This window comes from Microtus pennsylvanicus, chromosome 2 (genome assembly GCF_037038515.1).
Source record: "Microtus pennsylvanicus isolate mMicPen1 chromosome 2, mMicPen1.hap1, whole genome shotgun sequence".
Classification (NCBI taxonomy): domain Eukaryota; kingdom Metazoa; phylum Chordata; class Mammalia; order Rodentia; family Cricetidae; genus Microtus; species Microtus pennsylvanicus.
In genome coordinates this window covers 59,142,920-59,165,959 of record NC_134580.1, presented here as the reverse complement: position 1 = coordinate 59,165,959, position 23,040 = coordinate 59,142,920, and the positions used below count along the sequence as shown (strand labels likewise).

Genomic DNA, 23,040 nt, shown 5'->3' with positions numbered 1-23,040 from the left:
GTTTTAAATGGCCATTTTTAGTAGCAATAGTGTATAATATGGAAATATTAAAGCTTTTTGAAGTTTATTATTTCATAAGATGGAATCATTGTGATAAATAGTAAACTGTAGCATACAATAATGTAAAGAACAGGAGCGGCCAACATTCCTCCTTCTAACCAGTGGCTCACGCTGGGGCAGGCAGGTTGTGCACTTTGTACTTTTCTGCCGGGGCAGGGGATGTCTCTCCAGCGCACTTTCCTGCTGGGGCTGCGCTGAAGCAAGCTAATCAGTGTCCTTGTTCACAGACTTAATCCTGCTGTCAGACTCCAAATAATGTACGCCTCTGGTTGGAGATAACTTAGACATAATGAGCCGTCCAATGTTGCTCTGCAGCTAGTAGTATAGTGCTGATTTCTCACACCTTTGTATGTAAAGACTGGAGATTACATTAATTTTTATATTTGAATAGCCATATTAAAATAGCCATTTATACATTCTGTATAGTGACCTAGGTGTAATTTTAAAAGATTAACAGAGAATCTACAGAATGCTTTACAGATACATGTAATTCAGCATAGCTGTTGTTAACAACTTATTGAAAAGTCTGAGATTTTGCATTTTTCCTAATAGCCCTCAGCAAAATTTTAGTTCACTAACTTGACTCTTTCAGTTAATCTTGCTATTTCAGTAACTAGATCTTCTATGCCAATAAATAAATAAGTAAATGTTAATTAATTGAATATGTGCAAGTACCAGTAAAATACATTATTTTATAATCTGGAACCAGAATGTAAAATTACTTCATCTGAGACACTTGGGTATACTTTATGACTGAATGGACACCGCTTACATAACCCTTCCAGGGTCTTCACTTCTAAAGGATAAGAGAAGGCATCGATTACACAAATTCTTGTGTCTCCGAGTTGGAAAGCCGATGAGGAAAACCTTTGTGTCTCAAGCCAGTGCTACCATGCAGCAGTATGCACAGAGAGATAAGAAACATGAATATTGGTTTGCAGTGCCACAAGAAAGGTAAGTTAAAAACGTTGAAACTTCTGCTTTTCCTACAAGATTCCTTTATAGATCACAACACCAGAATCAAAGTCCTAAAAGCCTCCATTTCCTGACTAAAAGTAAGTGGGCATGGTGGTGTACACTTTTAATTCCAGCCCAGAAAGGCTGGGACGGGACAGTTTGCCCTGGTCCCTGCACGGTCACGGCTGTCCTCTGCTGTAAGTCAGCAAGGCGGTTTTAATCTATGGAAATCAGCTACTATCTCATACTTCTTAGTTTATGCCTTTAAAATTTTCATATTTAGCTTACTGAAAAACATTGGAACATGAATATTTTAACAGTAAAGTACTTATATAGTATCTTAGACTGATGATTCATGAATGTATCAACACAGCCTTCTTGAAGGATGTATAGTTATTTTTTTTCCTGTTTTGAGACAGGGTTTCACAAAAGCGACTTTTTATTTAGAATTATTCCTAGCATCATTGCCAAAGTTGATAAGCATGAGTGTTTATACTTTAATAACGCCCTCCTAAAGAAACTGAATGTGTTGGGGTATTCCCTTACTTCCTGGTTGGGAAAACACCCCTGAAGCAGAAGACGGGTTGGGTTATCTGTAGTGCATCCCTGCCAGTGGAGAGCTAATCAGGTGGAGGTGCAGGAGGAGTGGTGCGGCTTGGAAATCCCATAGTCCGCACTTCCCCTCCTTCCCAACTGCCAGATACACCAGATAATGTGTGCTTCCTTTTTAAAATGGGAGTTTAGTAATTAAAACAGTTTGATTTGCACAATTCACTACTTCAAAGAAACAGATCCTAGAGAATAAGAGAGTGGGATTAAAGTGATTATAGTGAAAATGTAACTGTTTAGTGAAATCTAACATAAAAAGTTTCATTTTTATTATTCTTGGTTATTTCTTAATTTTTAGATATAGTTTTGTTTTTAGTGTTGTTCTTGGTTCCAGACCTAATGTTGTAACCTTAACTGGAAGGGTTGTCAGCCCTCCTAATACTAATACTGCATCACCATCTCAGTACCCAGGTTAGAAATTTCATTGCAAGTCATACTTAAGATGTACCTTGGCTTTTATTAATATTATTATTATTGGAATTTTGGGCATTATCATAGACAGAAAACGTAAGAGAATTGTTGATAGTGACTAATTGCCTGGAAGGTAAAACTTGCTGCCCTTTCATATGTCAGGTGTCACATAACATTTTAGATCATGAGGTGGATGCATCCTTCTTAGAGCCGTTGCTATTGGTTGGTCCATGTTAGCTCAGTTTTGTAGTTCACTTCTCCATGCTAACTAAAGCCAGGAAGCACATAGACGTTTGATCTTTGAACATGTTTATTGCATAGTACAGCAGCCAGTACAATTGACTGCAGTTATAAAAATACCAGAAAGAGGAAGCAGATATGGGAAGATTAGATCATCAACCGCTGAAGCAAGGATTTACTGTGTCCTGCCGCTTCAGTTTGGATGCTGTGTGAGTTCCTTCCCACTACTAGCGTCTTTACATAGGAAAGCATCGCACTGCAGTTGGTATAGTGACAAGCCTTCCAATGAAAGTCTTAGTGCGATATGTGTTTAGAACTTGACAAATGATAGCTAAATCCGTTTTCAAAGACAATGTCTCCCTGATAGTGGGCTTTACTATTTAATAAAGTCTTCAACTTCTGTCAAAACATTTTACAAATATAGTCTTTTAACTTTTGCTAATAGCAGATAATACTAGGCCTATTAATAACCATTCGCTCTAACAGGACAGAGCACTTGTATGCCTTCTTCATTCAGTGGAGTCCGGAAATCTATGCAGAAGATACTGGTGAATATACCAGAGAGCCTGGGTTCATAGTCGTCAAGAAGATTGAGGAGTCTGAAGCAAACGAAGATCCTGCAGCTGACGCAGCAGCCAGAGAATGGGAGGTAAGAGTGAGACGCCATCAGCTCTGTTAACTTCCTTTGCCTTGTGTGACTTATGGCCTTACGGAACTCCACAAACTGCAGAACCCATGGCACAAAAGCAGGGTTTTGAAGGCCTAGCTGACCGTCCATGCACATACGTGTTTTCTGAATGAAGCTGAGTGGTAACGTAATGCTCTCTGTCACTCTGCTTTTACATTAAAATATTGGATCTTTAAGGATACTTAAACAGTCTCTTGTTTAAGGTCAGTGATAGAAAACTGCTGGCCTGGAAGTCTGTTAGGAGTTCTTTGTTATTGGCTTTGATCTATTCACCTTAAAATTTTTAGATGTATTTTAACATATTTAAAGGAAGACAACATGGCTAAAATAGAAATAACATTAATTGCTATTATACTGTCATAAAAAATTTCCTGTTTGATTCATCTGTCTTTTTTTTCTTATACATGAAAGAATGCTCATTTAGTGCATTTAGAAAAATTAGCTGCCATTTCCAAGTTTCACACCAAGTAAGCATTGTCTTGACCTGAATTCAGTGATACTAAGGTGACAGCAGGAAGTTGGTGCTAATTTTGTATTTTAAAAAAGTTTTTATGTGTTTAACTTTAATGAATTTTTAAGCAGTGTCCAAGTTAATACTGATAAACTCTTTAAAAAGCCTCCCATAGATTAAAAAGTATTAAGATTATGTGATTTTATATGCTTTATCTTGGAACGTTGATAGAATAATAACATTTTTATTATTTTGGTATTTTTATCTTAATCTCTTCTTGATGTTTTTAGAAAACAGAGCAGATGCTAAAATGTGATAATAAATAGAGTTGGATTTTATTATCCATTTGGTTAAAGCTTGTGACTATTTGTGTAATATGAATTTACCGTGCATGCACTTGGCATGTATAATGATTAAGGTATACATGCCCTTAGCATGTATAAGGGTTAAAATGTACATGGTGTGTCTTCTGTTCAAGCTGTGTTCCTGATTTTTTGTCTAACATTGTGTGTTATGTACAACATTCATTTACTATGTCATCAATATGATGAAGGGAAAGAAAATAGTATAGTGTACATTTATTTCAATATTTAAATAAAAGTATTAATCTTAATTCTAGCTCCAAATTAGTAATGGCCTGAGTTACTATCAGCAGAATAGATGGGTATATTTGCAGATATTTATCAAATTTTAAGTAATAGACCAATCACAGCCTAGTGATGTAAGCAGCTGCATGGATGAATGCCATAGCTAATGGATGGAATACAGAGGAAGGTCTGATGTCAGAAGAACAGAAGTAGCTGAAGTCCATGGACTCATGGTTCCTGGAAACTGAGGCATAGGGAGGAGGCAGGAAGGAAATCTCTGGAGAGTGCTGGGCACATGTTTCCACTTATAGTAGGTGGGTTCACATGGTTACCATGGGTTCCAGCTGTGTTCTTATTCTCAGAAGGTAAATGTGTCCAGAATTCCAAAGATGTGTACAAGTTTTAAGGTAGCAGCAGCTGAAAGTAGGTTACCACAGAGGAAATAAGTTGGTAAAAGATGCTAAGAAATGATGAGGATTTAATGGCAGCTAGGCCGTGACGAAGTTTCTAAACGGGGCGGTAAAATGGTCAGTGGCAGTATTTTTAATCCAGAAAGAGAATCGAGAACTTCTCCCAATGTTGGCTGGGTCACTTAAGTTTAGAAATAGAAAACTACTGACACTTTTTTTTCTTCTTTTCATGTGGAAGCATGTGTTGTGTGCTTGTATGTGAATGTGTGTATGTTTGCATATGTGTGGACTGTGTTTGAATATGTATATGCAGAAGCTGAGGTTGATGTGAATTTTCTGACTGCTCTTCTATCTCATTCTTTAAGGCAGTACCTCTCGGTGCAACCCAGAGTTCACAGACACTGCTTGCCTCCACACCTAGCTTGCTCTGGGGATCCCCATCTCAATTTTTGAAGCTGAAGTTACAGGCAGTCCTCACTGTCACCTGGTCCTTATATGGCTTCTGAGGCTCCAAGCTCCCAAATTTAGTTAGTTAGGTTTTTTTTTTTTTTTCTACCTAACAAGCACCTTACCTGGCTACATCTTACCATCCCCACTGCTGACTGTTTTGAATCAAAGAAATGGCTTCAGTTTCTGGGGGGAAATTGAGAATTATAACTTACAGTTTAAAGTTTATATATCTCCTCATTTGTCCTAGGAAAATTTCCCCCCCAAAAAACAAAAAGTAGCAGGAAAAGTTCCATTTGTAAACCGTCTGGAAAGAGTGGTCTAATGCAGCAGCTACCTCTTGTTTGTGGCTGTGAAGGTCTTGAATATGGGTAATGCGACTAAGGAAGAGGAGCCTTAAGACTGAAAAGCTGATTCTTCACCCTGTTACCAGATTTCTTTCAGACTGCTTGGACAACTTGTATGCACAATTATCCTTTTCAACTACAAACTTTATGAAATCTGAGTATGAAATCATAAGCTAGCAAGTATACTTTGCTGCCGTCTGGTTTTTCTCATTTTGTATCTTATACCAGTCTCTTGTTTAAGGTCAGTGATAGAAAACTGCTGGCCTGGAAGTCTGTTAGGAGTTCTTTGTTATTGGCTTTGATCTATTCACCTTTACTCCTTCTTGTAGGGAATATTAATAACAAAAACCCAATTTTGGACATATGACTGTGTTGTGGAAAGACTTACTTGTCTTTCCTTTTAATCTTCTCCCAGAACAGAACGATTTCCCTTAACTTGGTTATTTATCTTTGTCGATATCTTCAGCATTACTCTAGGGTTGGTTAAATGATTGTAAGTCAAGGCACCCAAAGTTGCTGGGATGTGTAGTTTGGGTAGGAAAACTTTAAAGACATCTTCAAAGAGCTTCAACAAGAAAAGGCAGGGATTTCAGCATTAAAAGTATGGGAACATTAGAAGAAAGTGCAGTGTTAGAGATTATATGTGAGCCAGGCAAGCTGACCAGGAGAACACCTCTCCAACAAAAGGGGGAAAGTTGAGCCACATTTCGACAGTGAGATCCCCTATACATCAGAGTAATCACTGCATTATTGAAAGGGATCTGAGAAGTATCATCGATTCTATTTATAGGAGTTGGTTTTCCCACCATGTGGGTCCCAGGAATCAGTCGTCAGGCTGCAAGCACCATTGCCAACTGTCCCATCTCCATAACTGGGGTTTCGTTTTTTAAATCATTGTTGTTAGAAGAAAAGGCTCTGGCTTATTCTCTACTTTTATCCCTTGCCTAAGTGTTGATAAATTGTTGTTTCATTTTGTGTTTGGTTTATTAGATCCTGATTCTCTTTTTCCGGTGTTTGATAATACTTAGAATTTCTCAGTCACTCAAAGGTCAAGTCATTCATTTTAGTATAAATATAATATGTTGTGTGCTTATGACATAAGTTCCCAAAGGATTCTTCAGAACAGTCTATTACCTACCTTTTGGCTTAAATTTTCAAATTATTTGTATGTTGATTTTGATTATAACTTCCAGTGTTCTTCAGTTTGATTATATACATGTAAATATTTAACCTAATGTTTTTTTTTCTACACCATTAAGCTTGATTATATCATCAAGTAGAGTTATCACTGCAGTCATTAGATTTTCCAAAGAAAAACACTGTTTTAATACTGCTGCAGCTTCTAATAAAAACCATGCAGAGGACTGAAGCTGCATATTTAACATGGTGTCTGCCAAACAGCTGGATTATTTTTATTTTCCTAAATGCATCTCATTATTGTTATTAAAGAACTACGTACATGTATATTAAAATTGAGTTAGTATATTAAAGTACAAACAAAAAGGTTTCCTAATCTCTTCTCAGCCTCGTTATCAAAATGCACATTCAGTTGAAACTGTCAAAAAATAAGAGAGTCTTTTATCGGCTATGCTGGGCTTGGCTTTGTTTTTCAGAGCACTCTTCATTTTGAAGCACCTGTTTTCATGTTTGAGAAAGATTGTCTAGTAGTTAGGCAGGTTTTTAAAATATTCCCTGATTTTTTTTCAGTTTTGTTGATGGTTTTGTTTTGGGGAGTGGTGTTAGGGGATGGACTGTGACCACAGCGTATTTCATGTTTAAGGGGTGTGGTGGAAAGTAAAGGGAGGGGCGCGGCTGGCATACAGAGAAGGGAGTAATAACTGCAGGGTGTGCTGGGTTCAGTGGGGCACACGTGTGTGTACTCGAGTACCGCGTATTTGAGGAGATGGCATTGTGTATTACACATAGCCATTAGTAGGAGAGCAAGTTTGCCTTAAAATGAAAGAAATATTTGGACATTACCATTATAGTATAGATAAAACTGAATGCCAGGTAATTTTAGTTTACATCTAAATTAAATGTAGTTATACTTTGTACTTAATCTTTAAAAAATAAGCTTCTACTTATATTCCATAATACACTTATTAATGAAGGGTAGCATATGTAGACACAGTAAATACGATTATCTTTCAGTAAATAATATGCTAGAAAACACTTTAAAATGAGTTTCTTATCTATGAATACCCCATAAAGTTAAATTTTATAGGGTTATTAGCTGTAAAGAACAAAAGTCTAGCAAAAGGAAATAGGAAAGAATTGTGGAACTCTATGAACAAAGAGTGCAGGGTTAACTGCAGTCACATGTGCGGTTCGGGAGGAAGTCTGGACGTTGTACACAATGCATTGCTTGTATTCAGCGTATCTGTTAGTGCTGTGGAAATATGTGCTCTGTGTCTTTAAACTTTTGAGCCCTTTCTTAGCACACTTGGGTGCAGTGCAACCGAACTTAAGCATGGGAAACACTGTCTTCCCTCCCCAGCTTTACAGTCTCCACTCAGGACTATCTGTTCAATGGATACTACTTAGTGATTAGCTCTCTGCCATGTCAATCACGGCTGTGCTGCCAGCATACTGTTTTGTCACTGTGGCAGGGCTCTGGTGCTGGAAAATGTATCTTTGACAGAGGAAGAATGCTTTTGAGAACAGGTCTTCCGTGATTTGCTGAAGCTTAATGTGACCTGGGAAGGAAATGTCCCGTCTCTGGTATGGGAAAAAGGGGAGAAGACATCAGCCAGTGAACCATAAATACACCCTGGTAAATGCTGATCAGTCATTGCAGTTTCTCTCTCTGCCAGTCTTGTATTAGTGCCATTGTACAGACTTACCTAGTGCTTGACTGCATAAACAGTATTTATAGAGTAAAAACTATGTGATTGCGAAAATACTGTTAAGATATAATTAGGAATTCTAAATATCTTTCAAAAGGGGATTAATATGTTGCTAGAATTTTGCTTTGTTAAAAATAGATTTTTTTATTCACTTAAAAAGCAAGATAGAAAATATTTAATACTGCCTTAATGTTTTCTTCATTTAAACTTAATCTTGTAGGAAAGGACTCTCAATTGTTTTCCTTGTTTAAGAGAAGAGGGTGAGACTAAATTTTACTTAATGGATTCGGTTATAAATTACTGGGAGCTCTTGAGAAAATGCTGCTATTCTGTCGTCTAAGAATGGTTTGTAAAGCGACTCAGGAAGCGTCTTTGTACTTCCTCAATGATAAGCATGTCAGATATGACAAAACCCCTTTATTGATGTTTTTAATTATAATTTCAGGTTTTTCATTTTCTATTACATCAGCTCTGAATGGTATAAACACCTCAGAATATTAATTTTTAAATTTGTGATATAACTTATCAGATTAACTATTTAGCTAAGTCTTTTAAGTTTTTAAGTAAGAGCAATAAAGGTATTCATAATGTTTCATTTACCATTTAATTTTTAAGCTAAATGATACCTACCATTAATTTTTAAAATATTTTAAGTTATAAATTTAGGGAAACTGTGGTGTTTTGAACTTCCTAGGTCAGCATGATGCCCCACATCACAAAGTCTTCTGCTTGGAAGAAGCACCTTTGGGGATTTTTAACTCAGGTGGTTTTCTCTGTTTCGTACTGGTCCTCAGCTTTCCTGTGTCTGTGGTGTCCACACATGCACTAGTGAGATGAGGAGGCCAGCGTGGAGTGTTCTGGACTAAGGTGAAATTGGTGGCAAGACTCAGCCGCAGCTAGCGAGGCTTCACTTCTCCAGCTCACTTAGGGACAGTTTTCTAGGTAGTAGCGTGTGTCCTCACTTGTATCAAGCTCAGTGCCCAGTTTTCCTGCTTGAGTCGGGTGGATCTAGGAGTGTAGAAAGGAGAAGAGCTTTGGGTTTGTAAAGGGTGGCCGAGAGTCTTGACTTCTTATCAAGGCACTTCTGTGTCGAAACTGAAAGCAAAACAAACATATTCTTCTGAGAGAACAGTTTCAGAGCACAGGAAAGCTGACGTCTCTTCTCTCTGTGTCACTGCTCCTTAGCATGCTTCCTGTCTTTTCCACATCTGATAGTTATACAGAAGGACTTCAGTGATAAACTGTCTTACAGAGCTGCTAAGAATGTGGTCATATATTTAGATCAGCAGTGACAGTATTCTAAATACTGGTGTATGTACTGTCAAATTTGACCTTAAAGTTAACCAGATGCTATGAATGAGCTAAAGGAACTCACACATTTTACCAGGGCTGACAGGATGGCTCGGTGGGTAAAGACACTTGCTGCAGAACCTGGTGATCTGACTTTAGTCTCCAGGACCCATGCAGTGGAAGGAGAAGGCTGACTACTGAAAACTTTCCCCTGACCTCCACACATGCACCCTGGTACCTTCATACATATGCAAGGTAGATAAACATTATCTTAATAATCATTGAAAATAGTAGGTAGACGGTGCCTCAGACAAAATGTGTGGGATAAAATTAACCCTTTGAGACTTAGCTTCCATGAGAATCATATTATCCAATTATGTTTGCTTTTATTTTTATTCCTTTCATTTCTTTTAATTTTTTTTAGCCTTAAGGCTGCTTTTAAAATTCATGCTTGACATCTTCAACTTTAATTTCCAGTCATTGATTTGCTTGGAGCTATTTATGTATTTGATAGACACTTGTGCCAATTCTTACCTTTTTGATGTCTATCAGTAAACTTTAACTTACTGGAAAGTATTTGATAAAAATTTAGGCTTAGTTTAATTCATCTTCAGCATTATATATCAGCATTATTATTTTTATTAATAATGCATTTTCACCATTTTGATTATTTTAGGTTGTCCTCATGTGAAAAAGACAGTTTTTTTTTTTAATTTGGTATTTTGTATGTGGAACCACAGCAGACTTAGCTCACACACTGACTCCCAAAGTAGCCGCACATCAACTGTGAAATCTGTCATCGCAGACTGGGATGATTGTCGTCGTGATGGAGATAACGACTGCAGCCAGCTCTGTGTTTGAGTGTTATTCTAAATACCCAGCCTGAGTTGCCCTTTGTCATCTGTGCAACACCTTTAAGTGTTAACCTATCGCGTCTCTTTTATGCACGAATCAGGGACTTCTTACTACAACGGTTCAGCTTAGAGTAAGGCCTTCACTCTGGGTGCCCTGTCCTTGCCCCTGAAGTGTCTGCTCTTCCTGCTCACAGTTTCAGAGTAGAAAGACGGGAAGATGTGTTTTGAATATTATTTCCATTTGGAGAAACCAGGAAGTAGATTGAGGTTCCTCAGGTTCACAAAGCTATAAGAAGCTATAAAGAATAACCAGTATTCTTTCTGCATTGTCGTGCTGCCCACCTGGAATGATGGGAACTACTTAGCATATGCCGTACGGTCCCTAAAGTGTCTTCTGCTCTATGGACAGTCACAACTTAATTGAAGGAACTCACTCATACTAGCATTGGACGTTTGCATTTGACTAAGTAGTTGAAAAGTTTATCTTAGGTTTATACATTATATAGCATAAGGATAAAATAAAGATCTGATTCTCTACCAACATTAAAATTATAGTATCACTTTTTCATTACATTTGTTTATGTGGGATTTTTGTGTCTCATGTCATCTTCCCCAAATTTATTTTTTGGGACAATTATAAATGAAATATAATAAAAATATAATGCAATAATATAAAACAAAAACTAGCACATGAGAATTGGACAGAACAAATAAACAAAAGGCAAAGAGCCCAAGAGAAGGCACAAAAAACCGACCTACTCGTTCACACACTCAGGAGTCCCATAAAAAGCACTATATTGAAAGCCGTAACATATGCACAGAGCATACTCTTTCTGTCTCCTCGGCCTTAGGGTTCCCTGAGCCCCAAGGAGAGGGTTTTGGTGGAGGCATCCCATTGGGACTGAGTATTCATGCTCTCCCACTCTGCAGAGTGTCTGGCTCTGGTCTCTGTTCCCACTGCTGCAGGAGAACTTCCCTGATGCCGGCTGAACAAAGCACTCACCCATGAGCACAGCACAGTGTCATTAAGAGTCATTTCTTGCCCTTTATTGTTTAAACAGTAGTATTTTGTTCTACCCTGTCTTCCCAGGCTATCTATTCTTGTTTAATGTCAAGGATGAGTTCCTCTGGTGGAGTGGGTCTTAAGTCGAGTCAGATATTGATTGACTTCTGCCAGCTTCATGGCCACCATCGCTCTAGCATATCTTGCAGGCAGTGATTTTTTTGGTTTATAGAAAAACAAGAAGCAGTTCTCATACACTCTTTTTTTTTTTCAATTTCCCCCACTATTTGCATGTCATTGGTGGGCACATTAGCTAAAAGTTAGTGCAGTAATACTGACGTGTTATGGTGAGCCCAAGTGTATGGGTGTCATTAGAATTCCCTTCTGCACTGTGTATTTTATGGGTGTTTACAAGTGAGGAGTTACAGAACCGCAGTACACTTTGACTGCACTAGAAACTGCTGAGGAGGTAGATACTCATGCTTCATTCCCTCTCGAAACTTCCTACTGTTGCTGGAAGGTGGTATTTTTCAGTCATGTAGTGGAAATAATATAGTTGGGATTCTTAGCGATATGCATTTAAGACCGCTCCGTAATACTCCATCGTATGGATATCTGAGTTTCTGTACTCGCTGACTGCTTCTGCCGTGCTGTGTGCTGTGAGCACTTATCACAAACGCAGCCAACCTCCAGATTCTGTGTACACACGTCTTCAAGTCTCACAGGGAGCCCGAATCGGGGTAAGAGCATGTTCAGTTTTATGAAAAACACCAGAGAGAGAAGCTCTCCCATTTGGAACTGATCCAGCAGTAAGTGCAAATCCTGTTGTTGGGGTTTGTCCATCCCTACAAACACATACTGGTACCTACTATTTAAGTTGGATACTTCACTTATTCTTGATAACAGGTCTTTTACAGTGATATATATTGGAGAAAGGATACCGTTTGTGGCTTGCCTTCATAAAAGCTTTAGTTTTTAATCATCTAACTCCTAAAATTTCTGATTCATGATTATTCTTTTGGTATTCCATTTAAAAATAACTTTTCAAACCCTTGGTTACCTTGAGTCTTACACTTTTGCATTTTTCCATTTGGGTCGCTAATCTGTTGAATTTTTCAAAGGCAAGAACTTTTTTCTCTCGTCTTCTGTCAGCCTGGTCTCTGTGGTAGTGACTGACCCTCCTCATTTCATTCTCTCCCTTCCTCTGTCGCCAGAATCAGTCACCATATTTGTGTGGGTTTATTTCCGTTCTCTCCCATGGAGCGTCTGCTGGCCGCCAGCCGTATTCTCTTGCTTCCTGTGATTTAATGACAAGTCTCTAAAGAGAGGAGCATCCAAGAGGGAAGCATCCGTGCTCCAGGTGTTTGCCATTGGTTTTTCAGCTGTTTTGGGTCTTTCCACATGAACCTTCCAGGTCAACTTTTGAATACTTTGTAGCTGCAGAATCACTTGGTTTTAATTAGAATTGGACTTGTGTTGCAACAGTAGCTGAACTGGGGAATGGTGGGTACCTTAGTGACCTTGACTGTATCTTTCTACCCATGAACACAGACCGTCTCCATTTGCTTAAACCTTCCTTTTTTTCATCGGGATCTCACACTGTCCCTCATGTTCAATCTTCCGTACTCATCGTTAGGTCTAGGCCTAAGTACTTCATAACTTGGAACTAAAATAAATGATGTTAATCGCAAGGACTTGATTTTTGTAAATTGTCCTGGTATGCTGGAAACACCGCTGCTGTTTATTAACCCCAGAAGTGTTCAGTTGTTATTAGATTTTCTTTATTCACAATCCATAGCATTTTTTAAAAGCAAAGATGGGTTTTTCTCTTTTACCTGCATGTCTCCTATCTCATTGTGTTTTGAGGATATCCTGTAAGCTGTTGAATAGAATAGATGAGGGGGATCTCTTTGCCTTTCTCCAGGTCTTAATACAAAAAAATCTTGGGTCTCCCTATTGTTCATGATGATAATGATAGGATTATTCTTTTTATATGTTCTTTATCTTCTGTGCTTCTAGGTTGCTGATTGTTTTCATCACAAATGAATATTAGATTTTCACTGTTGATAATTGTGATCACAGTTTTTTTCTTTAGCCTCTGGGGTATAGCAATTGCTTTTCAAGTATTGAACCAGCCTTGTATACCTGTAATAAATTTCACTTGATTATTAATGTATGTTTATTTTCATGTATTTGATGGCACTGGCTGATACTTTGTTAAATATGTATGCATGTATTTTCATGAGAGATAATGTTCTGTGGTTTTCTTTTCTTGTAATGTCTTTATTTGTTTTTTTATTAGGGTAATGCTGGCCTCACAGAATGAGTTAGTAAGTATTTCCTCTGCTTCTATTTTCTACAAGAGACTGTGGAGATTTAGTTCCATATCTTCCTTCTATGTTTGGCATTTACTTATCAGTAAATCCATATGGGCCTGCTGCTTTCTGTTTTGGAAGGTTAACCCTGGATTCTGTCTAAGGGATAGGTCCAGTCAGGCGATCTGTTTCTTCTTGTGTGACACTTAGTGGTTTATGTCTTTTGGGAATTGATCTCCCACTCTTTTCCACCTTCTCTGATTTTAATTAAACATCTTATGATTTCATAGTTTTCACCTGTTAGCATTTCAGTTATACTCATTTTAGCTTTTTCTAGTGCTTGCCCTACTGTTTGTATATTTTTATGGCATAGTCTAAGGTAGGAATCCCTTCTTCTCCCTCCACTTTCTGTATATGAAATTATTTGTTCTGACTCATCATTTAGCTTATCCACTTTCTAAGCTACACTATGCTGTATCTCCTGTCATTTTTCTCTAACCCCCAGCCTGAGAGGAGGGCATTGCTATTTGGTACTAAGGTTCTATTATTGATGTTGTTATGCTTTTTGTAGAATCGCCAGAATTTTGTTCTTTATAAGTCTTATTAATATATTTATTTTCCTTTCTGAGTAATAAAACGAATCCCTGATACCTCTGTTGCTTATCATCGCCTCTTCTCAGTTACTCGTTCTTCTTTGCTCACAAATCATGCATGTATTATTTTACTGAGACAGTGCTTAAATACAGAAACATTAGCCATCTTAGTTGTTCCTCCACTGCACATATCTCATATCTCCGGGGATTATTTCCCTTATTGACATTTGTTGTATGAATTTCTTCTCTGAAGATTTGTTGATGGTTAGCACTCTTAGTTTGTCTCTCTGAAAATAAAATGTGTATGAAAAGTTGAGAACTCTGTGCTGAATATGTAGTTTTTTCTTGTTATTATTTTAAAATAATGCAATATAACAAGTAGTTATTATCTTGCATTCACATTGTGTCGGGTTTTTGAAGGGCATCCTGGATGGTTTCTAGCATGTGGGTGTGTATGTGTGTCAGGGACTTGAGTAGGTGCCTGGGGTTCAGGATTCCACATTGACCCAGTTCCTCATGGATAGTGGAGGCACAACCCTGGTTTGTTTGTTTGTTTGGGGGTTTTCTTTTCCCTTTTTTCTTCGTTTTTTTCATCTTGCAAAATAGTTTTGCTTGGATAAACAACTCTAGATTGACCATTTGTTTTCTGCCATGTTGTGGTCTTTTGTTTACTAATATTTATTCTGGGCTTAGGTTTGCTGATGTGCCGGTCCTCAGGACTGTCACTCCTCACTCCCAGGGGTCTGCATCTGCTCTTGAACAGTTTGCCTCCACTTGGAGATCTGTGCATCTTCTCACTGGTTAGTTAATAATAAAACAGCAATAATAAACTGTGTCTTCCAAATATCATGATGTTTTACTAGGTGTGTTGTATATGTACTTCTTGCTTAGGGAATGGAATGTTTTCAGATCTATAGCTCTGTCTTTAATCAGTTCTTGAAAATTCTCAGCAGCTCCCTTTCAGGTGTTTTCTTTTTAGCTGGACTTTATTGAAATCAGTTGTATCTTGCTAGTCTAACTCGTGTGCTTTGCTCTTCGGTGTGTCAGCCTTTTGTTCTTAAGAGTGCGCCCTGGGTAGTTTCAGGTGGGTCCCAGTTTGCTAAGTTACTTGTGATTATCTGCCTTTTTTACATAATTGTTTGTTACAAAGTTACATTTATTGTATAAAATTCCTATTTATTTTTTTAGATATGCTTATTTTAATAATCTCTTCCTGTTTGTTTGTTTTTAAAAATAAAAATTTAACATATAAGTTCTGTCTGATAAAATTAATATCTAGAGTTGGTGCAGTATTTTTGTATACTTAATTAGGGCTACATGCTGGTGTGCTAGGTTGTCATTTACTATGATCTTATATTTGGTTTATCTCAGTCTGAGAGTCCTGAGGTCCTGAATTGAGCATGTTGTCTTTCTCAGACAGTTTCTTCTTGGCAGACTATGTTATATGAATGGAATCATATGGTCATATCCTTAGGATTCTGCCTCTTGAGATTCAGATATGGTATGCCTAGAAATTCAGTGTCAGAAGGCCAGCTCTGGTGTTCTGAATTAGTCTTTGGGAAAAATCATCTTGACCTTCACAGGTACGGATTTATTAAAATGATAATGGCATAAGCAGATCGACTGAAAAGGCTAGCTGAAGTCAGAAACAACAGTGATTGGATGAACTTTATCAGTGGAAAGGATCAGTCATTTAATATCATTGGATATTTGATAAAAGAACCATGTTAGGGGCTAGCAAGAAGGCTTAGCAGGTCAAGGCGCTTGTCACCAACCCTGACAATCCGAGGTCTGTCCCTGTGACCCGTGAAGTGGAAGGAGAGAACTGACCACAGCATTTTTCCTTGGTTTCAGTACATGTGCCGCAGCGTGAAGGCCCACACATGTGTGCGCACATAGCATATGCGCAAACAATCACACATGTACTAATAAAATAAGACCTTTGAAAAGGTGTGTTTAAAAATTTTAAGCTTCACAAAACCTTATTAACTCCTCAGTGAATCTACACTCATTTTCCAACGAACAGAACTTTGAATATTTATACTCCTTGAGACCTGTGTTCTTGCTCTGCGAACACAGACGTTAAGAGACAACAGATGATGCGAATGGGTGTTCTTTTCTCCCAATGTGGTATAAATAAGAATTACCCCTTTTATGACACTCGCTTTTTACATTAACATTCCTAAAAGCTATTACAACATACATATTCTATAATTGAAAGGTTTCAGGTATTTTCTACATTGTTGAAAAAATCTGAGTTATCTGTAAATATGATTAAGAAGTCAGATTTGTTTAATTAATTAATTGATTTTTTTTGTGTGTATGTGTGTGCGTGTGCACGTGTGTGTGTGTGTGTGTGTGTGTGTGTGTGTGTGTGTGTGTGTATGGGAATAAGGGTGGCAGAGGGAAGAGGGTCTATCCGTTATGAAACCCTGGCTGTCCTGGAACTCCCCATGTAGACCAGCCTGACCTCAAACTCAGAGATCATCTGCCTCTGGCTCCTGAGTTGTAGGAGACTGGTTCAGGTCACTACTTCTGTGGGTCCTACCTACTTTGTAATCCCAGCAGCAGTGAGGAGGGGAGAAGAGGAGGATTGAGAGTGACCAGCCTGGGCCATAGGCTGTGACACTGTCTCCTATGGAACTGTTAGAGGAGAACTGGAAAGCCCCCCAGTCCTTGGGTGATGTGGCCTGAGGTGAAGGAGCATCCTCTTGACTTTGGGTGAAGTGGCCTGCAGTTAAGACACCCATCCAAAAACACGGACCAGAAGAAAGGCTAAAGGGTCTTTAAATGGAACCAGCATCCGGGAAAAGGGAAGCAGCCCCTCAAGGGGAGACGAGTCCTGCAGAGTGGAGAAAGAATAGAGATGTAGTCTGACTGGGGCTCCATCTGTGCAGGCTTTCATTCTCTCCGTGGTGAGGTGAGCCTGGACTTGGGAACTGCTTTACCCCGAGACCAACTAAGAAAGCAGTAATTGAACTCTTGGTTTAGCTGTGCAGCGAGTTCCATCCTGTTCTGTATGGCCCAAAGCTGAAAGTGTGTGCATGCAGTAGGAGATAGCTCATTGAATTTATCCCTGTGAGTTTCTGCTTCACCTTTTGCTCTCTTTGAACCAGGAAGACAAATAATTCTATTTACTCATACCCGTTTATCCCTTAGCTGTCTTTGTGGCCACTTTAGGGCTACAAGCTGGGTTGTTTTTTTTTTTTTTTTTTGGTTCATTTTTAACTACGAGTCTATTTGGTTTATTTTAAACTAGTAGTCACAAGTAGTTTGAGAATTGCCAGCTACAGTCTTAGCATTCGAAAGTTTCAAACTGCCTCTTGGAGAAACCATTCCTCCCCAGTCCTCTGCCTCCTAGCCACCCTGAGAGAATTATATTTACATACAGATTCTGTTTGTTTCTTATCCTGCATTTGCCATTGTCTTCCTGATGATTCTGTATTCTAAGTTGTGATTACCTATTTGCTATTTTTATAACCTTTATTATAATTCCATGAAGTGTTATTGTGAAAGCAACAGTTTTTGTTAGACAAAGTAGAACAGGGCTTCTTTGTAATGAAGACAGTTTAAAATAATGGATTATAGTGAAAGACAAGTTAAATGGCTTTAGAAATATTGCTATTGCTCATTTTTGTTAGCTATAAAAACTGAAACTTATATTTTCTTTTAAAACGTATTTTTAGATACTAAAGTAAGTATATATGCGTAGGAAATATTTTTAATTTTACTACATTTTTTTTGTAAACTCAGGAAGTAAGTAAAAAATAACATGTGGAAGAATTAGTTTGGGAGCCATCTCGGACAGTATTCCAAAAGAACCACTAAGCCAAGAAGATACTGGGTTTTATTTGTTTGTAATAATATTTTTATTATTCCAAGATTTTCATAGTATATTTTGATATATCTCCCTCAGCTTTTCCCATATTCACCCTTACTTGCAATCCACCAGATTTTGAGTTTTAATTTTTTATTGTTTTTAATTTGTTTGTGTCTTCTTCCAATCAAGTTCACTTGTATTGTCCACTTAATCTTGGAAATGGGACTTCTACTGCAGTAGATCCAGCCAAAGTTATGTCATTGAAGAAAGCTGACTCTGCCCCTCAGGAACTGGAAGCATTTGCTAGCTCCGGAAGAGCTCAAGCCAGGCTAAATTCCAACATATGGGTAGGGCGGTGTGGGGTAACATTCACTGAGTTCGTATGTTAGCTACTCTGTCATGTCTGGAGAACAAGGTTGAGAGGAAGTCATCCACCACCTCTGGCTCTTAACATTTCCTGCCTCCTCTTCCCTGAGGATTCTACGCCATGAAGGGCAGAGGGGTGATAAAGCCGAGCACTCTGGAGCCGTTTTCTCAGCACATTGAGTGGTTGTGGTCCTCTGCGTTACGTCCCCATCTTTTCCAAGTAAAGGCTGTTCTGGAGTTAGGTTAGAGGCATTCTGACCTCGGATCTGCCGTGGACTCTTTTTAGCTCTGTTAGATAGACTGGCAGGTATATGAATGTGCTCTTATTCAAGAAACTGGGACTGAGAGCAACTTTGGATCTTATTTTCTCTACTCTCTAGTTGGCTAGTGTTGTTTCTCTCTGTCCATCTAAAATGGAGATGTATAAGTTTTATTGGGCATCTACATTGACAGCTATGGAAATAAAAGCTTACGAAACCGCTTTCTGCCCCTGAAGGGCCTTCAAAGGCCAGAGAGACTATAGGATGGTGTTTCATTCTGTGGTGTACGGAGGACATGATGCTTCCTTCGCATTGGCCTTCTTGTATACAGACCATTTCTTACTCAAGGCATGCTAGCCAGAGTGAGCATGCTTTTAAATGCAAATTCTTGTTTTCTACTCTCTTTTTACTTGTGTGCTTCTAACTGCCAATAGTGTGATGTGGAATAGATGGAAGTGTCATTTCTATCAGGTTTGGTCTTCTGAATCATCTAGTAACATCTGCGAATAGATCACGAATTACCAAAACCATAAAAAAAAAATCAGTGAAAGTCTTAATTCAGTATCTATGTTGGAAAATTTTATCTTACCTTTAGCTATTATTTTAAAAGAAATACACTTCCATACTGTTTTATTTTTTCTTTGTTACCTTACAGACTTGATGACAGCTTTGTTTATCTTCTCTCCCCATAGCATACGTATATATTAGTATTTAAAGAAACATGAATCCACGTGAGGCCTCTGTAACCCCAGTACTTGAAAATGGAGGCAGGAAAATAAGGGGTTTATAGTCATCCTCAGCCACGTACTAAATTTGAGTCTAGCCTGAGCTATAGGAGAGCTTCTCAAAGAAAGAGAGAAACTAATGAAGGCCTGGAAAGGAAGGAATACAAATTTGTGTGTGTGTGTATGTGTGTCTGTGAGTGTGTGTGTGTGTGTGTGTGTGTGTGTGTGTGTGTGTGTGTGTGAATGGGACAGCAAGATGGCTCCTCAGTTAAAAAATGTCACTTGCAGCCAAGCATGTTGTCCTAAATTCAGTCCCTGGAACTCACATGGTAGAAGGTGAGAACTGACATCTGCAAGCTGTCCTCTATATTTGCACACATGGGCACGCTCTCTCTCTCTCTCTCTCTGACATACATACATACTTTAATAACGTATGAATGAGAAGTGATAGGCTTTACCAGATTTGCTTAGACTTTCAATGACAGTCCTTCATTATATGACTCCTACTTTCTGCAGTGTTTATAAAACAGGTTTTAAAAAACCCATCCCTTTTGTGAGCATAATTCAGTTTTACTACTACTTAGAAAGTGCGCTTAACGAATACCTAAAGGAGTAACATTTTTAAATAACAGTAAGAATAGTGTTAACTAGTGGGATAGAAGGAACCCAGAGTAGATTTGTCTCATGATTTGAGATTTCTTGTTGAGGAGTCTCATGATTAAATGTAGCAACACATTTGGTCACAAAATAGCACAGGAATTTAGAGTGTGGGAAAGTACAGCAAGGCCATGATTTTTAATTTTTAGCATCTAAATTTTCTTTTATCCTCATAAAAAATTGTATTGTTTCTGGCATTCTGGCACACGGATTTCCAGCACTTGACAGGCAGAAGTAGGCAAATCTCTGTGAGTTTGAGGTCAGCTTGACCTATATAGTGCCTGCCAAGCCAGCCAGGACCACATAATGACACCCTGTCTCAAAAAAGAAAAAAAATATTATTTTAATTGGTGGATCTTTATTGTTGTCAGTCTGAAAATGAATTTTTAATTGCATAACTGTCATCCAAAATATATAAAATAGTTATCTTAAACCTAAAATAAAAGCCACAAATATTTAAGGGACCATTTGACCTCTCTAATCCTTAAGGAACTGGCAGAAAGTGGTAAGATTTGAACGCAGCGATGGAGTTCTCACAGACAGTGCTGGTCATTACTCAGTCCTCTAGAAGCCAGTCCTCATTTGCTTTCTTAAACCTCCTGTTTGTTTGTACTCTCATTAACCTCAGGTGTAGCTAAGTGTCTAAGGCTGGGCGCTGCCAGCATCTTTATCTGTAAGTGGAGTCGTCAACCAGAGCACGTGAATTGTTGCTTAGCAGAAGCCACGATGCTAACAACTGTGCACTAGGATGTGCCTAGTTTCTTTCACTTTTTCTATTCTCAAGTCTTGCCCAGCTTTCAGCGACCACTGCACAGCTTTAGTGGTAGCCAACTCATTTTAGTAAACTAAAGCAAGCGCCTTTCAGAGCCAGCTTTTGAAGTCTTGTCCCTCTATGGGTGAGTTAGCTTAACTGCATTTTGTAGCCCCAGCCTCTGATATGACCTGTGAGGTGACTCACAGGAAGTGTTAGCGCTCAGAGGAATCAACCTGTGTTTGCTGTCTCTACACTCGCTGTGCTGTGGGAAGTTTCTGTAGTTACATTGTGGTCTGCAAAATCTGTAATTGTCGTGTTGACCTGAGGAAACTTGTGAGGTTTTTGTGTGTGTTTACCCTAATAGCTTTTACCTGTAATACATGGTTTTCAAATTCAGCTCCAAGTAGGAGGAGTGGCAGAGATAGGTTTAGAAGATTAAGAATATCACATAGGAATTCAGAATGTGGAAAGTAAAGGTTTTGTCATGAATAGCAGCTACAGAACAAACCACAGACAAGGGAAAGAGAAGCAGGAAAGCCTGGGAAGGGAGGGGATGTGTAGGATGGGGCAAACATCCCAGGGTCTTAGGCTAGCTGAAGCTGTAAGCTCCAGGTTCAGGGAGGTACCCTGTCTCACAAAACAAGATGGAGAGAGAGAAGGACAGATTAGACTCTGGCTTCTACATGTTCACACACACATGAGCACACCTGCATTCACCACATACACAGGGTGGGGAGGGAGGAGCATGTGAACGGAACGGGGTACTGTGTGAGTAGTTCTGCCACTCCAGGAATTTTTACATGACACCCAATATATGGGTATATAAAATAGGTTTAAAAATCAATTTAACAACAACAGATCATAAAGAAATTTATTTTAAAATAATCTTTTGGCAGCGTATCAGAAACAAAAGCAATCTGCATGTTAATGAGATAGATGTGCTTGTTTTTGCATAAGAAATTAAATCTTGCTGAATATTTATTAATATAGGACATAGAATATCAGCACTTTTCGGTTAATGATTTTATAATTGTCAATTCTGAAAACACCACATAAATATTAATACAAAATGACAAAAGTATGTTTAGGGACATTTCAAAAGTTATTGGAACTTCTGCCCTAATCCTTAGCAAAACTTTACTGAGGGTGTGAATGTGTGCAAGTATGTGCAAAGTTTGTCAGCTGTTCATACAGCAGTTTTTAAGATAAAGATGTCTAATAGTACAATCCAGGGATACACTAATTTAATATGCCTATGCTGAGAGAAGATGGTCGAGGCCTATTACAACTATGCTTTCCATAATAAAGCCATTGTGTGCACAGCTGAAACACTGCAGATCCTCACACAGACAGTCGGAGCAGAGGCCTTTGCAGTGGTAGCACGGTAGGAAGTACAGATGCTGTGTGCTCGGACCTGGCAGAAGAGAAATGTCACAATGTAGCAGGCAATACCTTCAGTGCACTTGGGGCTGGAAATTGTTTGTATTCTGTTTTGTTTTTCGTATTGTGCATCCGTTTTCTTGTGGCCAAGTTAATGTATCAGATCTAAGAGCTTTTAAATTAGACATGCTTTTGAGAGCACTTCTATTTTTTTGGATTTCTCTCTTTTTCATAGATGAATTTTACTTTTTTTTGTTTTTTGCCTTTTCTTTCCTTTCTTCTCTGATACAGGTGGGTGTGCTTGTCTCATGAACCTAGAGAAGTTCTAGGACCATGGCTGTTAGTGTGCTGCTTTTGAAATTGGCTCATTTGAGAGGACGGCCGCTAACCACTCCCTTTGGCAACTGGAAGATGGTTTTGATTAAATGCCACCTGTGTTAGGAAAGCAGGGTATCGCTTCAACCCTTTAACACGCGCATTTAAATTAAGCTCAGTCTGTGTTAAATAGTCAAGAGTGCAAACTTATCTTCTACCAGGTGGACGTACTGGTGAAACTCACTTGTGTGTATTTTGACTGGTTTCTATATGAATTTCTTCTACTTCCAGTGTGGATTAGGAAGAGATACCTTGTTTACCATCCTCTCCTCTATTAAAGCCTCTCCCTTTCCCTGTCTTTCCCTCCTGTCTTCTGTTTATGCGCGCACTCCCTTCTCAGCTGTCAGTGAGTCACTGTCTTCCTGTCTCCACACTCAGGTAGTGTCAGTGGCCGAGTACCACCGCAGGATCGATGCGCTAAACACTGAGGAGCTGCGCACACTCTGCAGACGTCTCCAGGTGCCCCTTCTGCGGTCTAAACTTCCTCAGAGTGACCACGCCCTGCTCTTAGTGTCCTTCCTCAAGACAAATCTCACATTAGATGAGTTTGTCTTGAATGAAGCACTAAAATAAGCCACCAGGAAAAAAATTCCTT

General features: G+C 38.7%; 1 protein-coding gene across 14 annotated transcripts in view; it reads left to right on the top strand.

The window, feature by feature from the left end:
* Nucleotides 1-23,040, top strand: part of Oxr1 (oxidation resistance 1) — a 366,376-nt gene that overhangs the window by 328,482 nt on the left and 14,854 nt on the right. For 6 of the 14 annotated variants that reach the window (XM_075961070.1, XM_075961072.1, XM_075961071.1 and 3 more), the window contains 3 exons: nt 846-1,014; nt 2,764-2,926; nt 22,824-22,904. In XM_075961070.1, the coding sequence (XP_075817185.1) occupies nt 846-1,014; nt 2,764-2,926; nt 22,824-22,904 (413 nt within the window). Of the gene's footprint in view, nt 1-845; nt 1,015-2,763; nt 2,927-7,673; nt 7,981-22,823; nt 22,905-23,040 lie in introns of those variants that run through there. The other 8 variants (XM_075961075.1, XM_075961077.1, XM_075961076.1 and 5 more) reach the window with 3 other exon arrangements.